At 40.1% G+C, this 7,412-nt stretch overlaps 1 protein-coding gene across 1 annotated transcript in view; it reads left to right on the forward strand.

Moving 5' to 3' along the window:
* NXPE4 (neurexophilin and PC-esterase domain family member 4) overlaps positions 1-6,628 on the forward strand; it is a 34,718-nt gene extending 28,090 nt beyond the window's left edge. Inside the window, exons 2-5 of the mRNA XM_045283577.1 lie at positions 5-275; positions 3,284-3,345; positions 4,810-5,016; positions 6,093-6,628. Of these exons, the coding sequence (XP_045139512.1) occupies positions 5-275; positions 3,284-3,345; positions 4,810-5,016; positions 6,093-6,628 (1,076 nt within the window). The remainder of the gene's footprint in view (positions 1-4; positions 276-3,283; positions 3,346-4,809; positions 5,017-6,092) is intronic.
* Positions 6,629-7,412: the final 784 nt, after the last annotated feature.

Below are 7,412 nucleotides of genomic sequence, written 5' to 3' on the forward strand. Positions count from 1 at the left end.
GAAGGGGTATCCGCTCTCTGGAAGGCAAGGAGCCAAGGCTACAACAAAGTGATTTTCACAGCCCAGTTTTCCACTGGCACCTTGCGTGCCAACACTGACTGCGGCCTAGTTTTAAATTCGAGTGTTGAACTGTGCCAGTACCTGGATCCTCAAGACCAAGAAGCCTTCTACTGCGTGAAACCTCAGCACATACCCTGTGCTGCAATCTCCTACATGCACTCCAAGAACATGGAAGTTTCTTATCTTAGTAAGCAAGAAAGTGGCCTTTTTGAAAGGTAAGTACTTATTTCTGAGGACTCAAAAACAAAACAAAACTCACTGCTATTGAGTCAATGCCTACGCATAATGACCCTACAGGGTATGGTAGAATTGCCCCTGTGAGTTTCCAATACTGTAACTTCTTGCAAGAGTAGAAAGCCCCATCCTTCTCCTGCAAAGCAGCTGGTGCTTTTTCAACTGCAGACCTTGCTGATTGAAGCCCAACTGGTAACTACTATGCCACTACAGCTCCTGCTTCTGAAGACTGCTTGGTCAAATGTGATATGGCCCAATGAAAGTCCTGTCAGTATATCAGTGTAGTTGTTGATATTGTTAGGTAGCATCAATTCCATTCCAACTCATAACCACTCCATGTAGGTAGAGACAATAGAATGAAACACTGCCTGACCTTGCACAATCCCCACAATTATGGCTATGTTTGTGCCCATTATTGCAACTGCTGTGTCACTCTATTTCACTGAACATCATCCTCTTTTTCCCTCCCCCTCTACCAAGCATGATGTCTTTCTTTAGAGAATTGTCTCTCCTGATACTATGTCCTGTTTTCTCCTAATAGCAAGTACATGAGATAGAGTCTCACCACTGGCTACACTTCTGGCTATCCTTCTGATAGAGATTTATTTGTTCAGCATATGGATCCTTGGAATCAGGCACTAGGCTCTACTTTGAGTGGAAATAGCTTGGTTGCTGCTATGCTGGGCATACCCTGAGGAAGAGAGACAACGGGGGCAGTACGCAGGGGGCGAAAAGTGGGCCTCAGAGGCAAGAGGACTTGGCATTGAGGGAAAGTCTGCCATACATTGTGTGGTTATACTTACACTGCAAGGTCCTATTTCCTCAGCTGTAAAATAAAGGGGTGGGGGAGTAATTATACCTTCCAGAAGCCCTCGTGGCATAGGGGTGATGCTTTGGTCTGATAACCGCTAGGTCAGCAGTTTGAAACCACCAGCCACTCCTTGGCTTTCTACTCCACAAAGAGAATCAGAAACCCACAGGAGCAGTTTTATCTTGTCCTGTGGGGTCGCTATGAGTCAGAATCAACACCATGACAGTGAGTTTGATCTTTTGGTTTGCTTTCTTCATGTGTGAGATTCTTGATTTCATCCCTGCAGCTCATCGGGGCTTCTGTCATTAGTGTTCTGTGTTTCCAATCTGTTCTTGAGATGTTCTCAAAATATACTCAAAGTCATAGCTTGGCTCTCATAAAACCAAACCAAATCCACAGCCATCGAGTCAATGCTGATAGACTTTTAAAATTTTCCCTGAATTTCAACGTGAACTTACATGTGAGCAATTGATGGCCTGTGCCACAGTCATCCCCTGACCTCATTTAGACTGCTCAGTGAATCTGTCCATTTTCTCTTCTCACAGAAACAGTCCGTTGGATATCTGTGTATCCTGTCTGGTAATGTTCTTGTATATGTGAACATTTTGTTGTTGGAAAAAGGTATTTGCCATTAAGTCGTTGGTCTTGCAAAATTATATCATATGATTTCACACTTCATCTCTACCACAAAAGCCATATTTTTCAACTACTGTACCTTTCTCTTTGTTTCCATTTTTTTGGCATTACAATCGCCAATAATTTTCCATGCATTTTGATTGCATGTCTCATTAATTTCAGAAGGAAGGAATTTTCAAATTCTTCATCACTAGCTTTTGTGGTCGGTGTAAAAATGTGAAGAATAGTTGTATTGACTGGATTTCCTTCTGTGCACATAGATAATATCCAATTACAGACAATATTGTACTTTAAAGTAGATCTTGAAATGTCCTATTTGATGGTGACATTCTCTTGACTGTCATTCCCAGCAAAGTAAACCATATGATTATCTCATCCAAACTGGCCACACCAGTCCATTTCAGCTAATGCCTAGTATATGGATCTTTTTGTATTAAATTTCATTTTTGACAACTTCCAATTTTCCTGTTTTCATATTTAATACATACCAAGTTGTGATTATTAATCGATGTTTATAAGAATTCTTATTTGGAGTCATGCCCCATGAGTAAGTGAAAGTCTCTGAATCTTAACTCCATCCACATCTTGATGATCAACTCTACTCTGAAAATGCATCTTTTCCTCAGTCATATTTTGAGTGCCTTCCGACCGGAAGGGCTCACCTTCTATCACTATAGTTGACAATGTTCCCCTGCTTGTTTTTATTGTCATTGGACAATGTTTTCATTGTCATGTAACCGGGTTCTGCTGCTCTCCATAAGCTTTTCAGTGGTTACTTCCTGAGAAGTAGATCACCTATTCTGGCTTCATAATCTATTCTTGGTCTGGAAGCTCCCCTGAAACCTCTTCACCTTCGGTGGCCATTCTGGTAGTTGAAACACCACTGAATAGTGTCCAACATCATAGCAATACACAAACCCCATACCATGATGAACTGACAGACAGGTGGTGCTTGTCAATCTTGAGACATATGAAAAGCCATTTGGGAACGGATCTGTAAATTGACTTGGGACTGTGTCCACTCTCAGCTGGTCCCCAAACATTTTGGTTGTTAAACTTTGTCCCTGAAAAGACAAATCAGAAACCTTATCAGTGAAATACAGAAATAAAAATTAAAAGAGGGTTAGAAATAGATGGTTGTATACTCTTTCTGGAAAAGGACATCATGCTTGGTAACGTGGAAGAGCAGTCCCTCAAGGAGAGGTGGGTAACATGGTGGCTGAAACAAAGAGCCCCAATACCATTGTGGCATCACAATGAGGATTGTTCAAGTATGAAGGTCACTATGAGCAGGACCAATTTGATGGTACCCAACAACAATGTATTCTTTCTTCCATTCAATAAATTACCTCACACACCTATTGGATGTCTGTATCCCATGCACTAATAAGCTAAGAAATTACAGTTTACAAAATGCTCTGAATCTGTGGGCATAGTGGTTAACTTATCACCAAGAAATAACCAGAGCTCGATAATGTGAGGTCTCTTGTTTCCTGGTACCTGCGGCTCCCTGCAGACTAATTTCTTATTTGTCTCTCTCAGGTCAAATGTGGGGGTAGAGATTATGGAAAGCTTCAACCCCATTCGAGTCTCCAATTGTTACAGTGTTTCTCCTGTGCCTGGTAAGCAATGCTTGGTCCTGTTGTCATTGTTGATAGCTGTTATCATGTTGGCCTCCAGCTTCTGATGAGTCCATACGCTAGGGTATCAGACCACTGCCCTCTGTGCTTAGTCTCAGACTCCCTGAAAGGCTGTCTTCTTTGTTCACTGTTGTTAGTTGTATAGGCACCCTGACAACGTGCCTTGTATAAGGTAGGCTAAGACACCAGTTCTTTAAGTGAGTAAATAAATGGAACATCTAGGATATCATAAACCTGTTTCAGAAACTCTATTTCTTATCACCAATCTACTTGGCAAGACACATATTACCTGTGCATCTGACACAATAACCTTCACATGTCAAAACTCTTTCTCAGTACAACACAGTTTTCTAAATCCCTACCTCGCCACCATTCCTCACACCACAGGCACCACTGTTGCATCACACCTCCGCCAACCCTAACCACAGCCCACATCACTGCTAACCCAAGAATCTCCATCTCCACCTTTTCACATTCTCGCCGCTGCTGTTTTTCAAGCAATTTTCACACATAGTAGTACTTTCACAGCTGTATTTATTCATTTCATTCAGTCTCTTTAAGGGAAAAAATGTTTATGTCTCTTGAAGTTCAACATAAAGAGCTTATTTAGTACAGTCACTAATAAAATTATTCACACTGAAATAGTTGCGTGCACTCATCCTAGATGTTAGAATATTAAGCTGCTTCTCTTTGGTGGGTGAATAATCAATGCTCTAAGTCACCAAAGACTCTTCACCACCCACTCAGACGCTTCTTAAACCAACAGTTTAGCACCTGGCACAACTTGGGCCTCCAGTGAGCAAACACATCCATTCAAATTTGCCAGTTCCCAAGCCAGACCAGATGTTTGTTTTGATTTGTTTGGTGTTTTTTTTAACTCACCACCCTGCCACTCAGTCAAAGATTTATATAGTTTGGTAATGGCTTTTAAGAGACTGTAATAGAATATGACAATCTTGTGGGTAGCATGGGCTAAAATGACAGTGTAATAAAATGCTAAGCAAAATTTGATGGTTTATTCCCATTAAAAATATATTTTAAATTTACCCAGAAGGTCATATTCTGCTATTCAGGAAGCAAGCATCCACTCATAGAACAATCAATAGTAGGGATCATTTGGAAAATTAACTTCAGAGAAAAAATTGACTGAAAAATTCAATAAGACATTTCCAACATTACAGCCAACTTCCTAACCCAAAAAACCAACTCACTGCCCTTGGGTTTCCAAGACTGTAAGTCTTTACAGGAGTAGAAATCCCAGTCTTTCTCCTGCAGAGGTGCTGGTGGTGTTGAACTGCCGACCATGCAAATCACAGGCCAACAGGTAACCACTACAAAAAAATAGCTAGAAAAGATAGTATGTGCTTAGTAAATATATACTGGTAATTCTACGTTTGAGAAGATCGTGTCTTGCTGATTATTTGGCAGAGAAAGCAGCCCCAAGGAGAGAGAAATGCAAGCTTGGCATGACACCCTCAGTCCCCAGTGGGTATGTCTGGGAAGACACATGGAATCCTGCCTCCTGTAGCTTGACTCCAATCAACATGAAAGAATGCCTGAAAGGAAAATTCATCTATCTCTTGGGAGACTCCACAATTCGCCAGTGGATGGAATACTTCAAAGAGAATATCAATAGTATGTCTTCGTCTAAGTACTTATTGACATTCTGTCTGGAAATGTCTATTTCATTTCAAAGAGAAAAAAGGAATATGAAAAACATCTTTTACATCTTCCTTTAGCACACCACATTAAAATTTTTCATGAGACATCACTATCTTTCCCTTAGAAGATTAGTTAATACCCTGGGAGGGAACCAATAGAGAAAAAGGTTATTACATTCCTATTCTCCCAAAATACACACTTCAGTGTTTACCCTGTGTGCTCAGAAAATTATTGATAGAGCTGAAGGTCATTGACGGTATGATATTGTCTACATACCTTAACAGATGGCATGATGATGCTCAGTCTACACCGCCTGTTGACTCCACATGCTATGCAAGTGTCCTTTCAGTCCTTGACTTCCTCACCTGTAAAATGGAGAAGTTATTACCACCTAGTAAGGTTATCATGAGGATTAACTGAGGTATTATATGCAAAACATCTGGAATACAGTTTGATGTAGATAAATCCCCTACAAACATAAGCTATCATGATTGTTATTCAGTGAGAGGGCAGACACCAGGAGGAAGATGATGACATTGCACATTGGCAAAAAGGGAGCCAGTTAATGGGCCACTGAGACACCTTGATCTTCGATATCTCACTTCATTTCTCTCACTTTCCTAGTCAGTCAACTAGGATTAATAACAGTATCTGGTGAGGTAGTGTCTATAAAACATTCTATGCATTTCAAGGTACATAAGCTAAGTGCCAAACAAGCAATATTAAAAAGAAAGTTGCTATAGAATCAAGTTGATCCAATTGATAGGGACTCCATGTGTGCTCCATAAAATTTCTGGGGCTGATTTTACAGAAGTAGGTCACCAGCTCTTAGCCAGTGTATTAACTATTTGAAAGATCCAGGAACTCCCCCAATAAACCTATGTGACTTTTAAAACAACTTTCAAAACTATTCTTTCACTTAAACTATGAAAAATCAGACATGGTCAATCTCTTCAATTTTAAAAACAAAAATCTTCTATCTTCATGACTTGTCAATCCTAATCCTGATAACCTTGTTCTTCTTTGATTTTGGGATTCTGTATCATCAGCACTGAAGTCAGTGGATCTGCACGTATCTGGAAAATTTCAACATCAACTTGCTGTGGACTTGGATAGGAATATCAACATCCAGTGGCAAAAGCACAGCTACCCTTTGATTGGATCATTAACGTATTCAGTCAAAGAGATGGAGTACATGGCACGGGTCATTGATAGAATTGGAGGAGGAAAAAATACTATCATTGTAATTTCTCTGGGTCAGCATTTCAGACCCTTTCCCGTTGACATTTTTATTCGAAGAGTCCTCAACATCCGCAAAGCTGTTCAGCGTCTTCTTTGGAGAAGCCCAGACACAATAGTGATCATCAAGACAGAAAACATCAGGGAAATGTACAGTGATACAGAGAGATTCGGTGACTTTCATGGCTACATTCAGTATCTTGTTCTAAAGGACATTTTCCAGGATCTTCAGATAGGCATCATTGATGCCTGGGATATAAGCATTGCATATGGCATAAATAATGTCCACCCACCTCCATCTGTGGTCAGAAATCAGATTAATCTCTTCTTAAACTGTATTTGCTAGAAAACCCATGTCTCTACAGCTCATTCACTTATAAGTGGCTGCTAATATGTAGATGTTGTTTGGCTCTCAATTGCCAATTATCATGGGAAGATAATTTATCCTATGACTGATCCATGAGTCACCAGTTTGTCCACATTGGCTATTTCTGATCTGTAATTCTACTTAAACATGAAAACATTCCATGGATTGTATGATTAATTGCCTTCATGAACAATTGACTACTTTGCCATAAGACCCAGTTACTGAAACTGCACATAAAATCATGATCAAAGCAGATAGGGGAAAATTCATGAAATCCATACTTTCTGGGGCATTGAGGCTGGATTCACTCCAAAAACGATTGCCATAAAACAACCTGTACACCTTAGCCCATCTACCAAAGATAGCACAGATGTGTTCTTTAAACCAAGGAACAGTTTGGCTTAATTAGTGAGAAATGATTACCTTGAGCACTGTGCTATTTTAAAGAATTGTATATGGGGGACCAAACTGCCAAAAGCAACTGAACACGCTAGACAGCAAAGAGTGATTTTATGTTAATGAAGGAGAAACAATTCCAGAAAGGAGGATAAGAACCGTTGCACAGCTTCAAAACCGTACTCAAAGTCATGGAATTGTACAATGTAGAAGTTGTGGAATTGGTGTACGTACTGCTGTGTATATTTCCAATAACCACAGAAATAATAAAATATTTTCTTATTTAACAAAATAAAAACATTCATGGACAGAACCGACTCTTCCTGGCCAGTTCCAGGCCATTCTTCACAAATAGGCAATTGGGCTT

This window comes from Echinops telfairi, unplaced genomic scaffold (genome assembly GCF_000313985.2).
Source record: "Echinops telfairi isolate 266 unplaced genomic scaffold, ASM31398v2 ScPeMD7_7463;HRSCAF=8501, whole genome shotgun sequence".
Taxonomy (NCBI): Eukaryota; Metazoa; Chordata; class Mammalia; order Afrosoricida; family Tenrecidae; genus Echinops; species Echinops telfairi.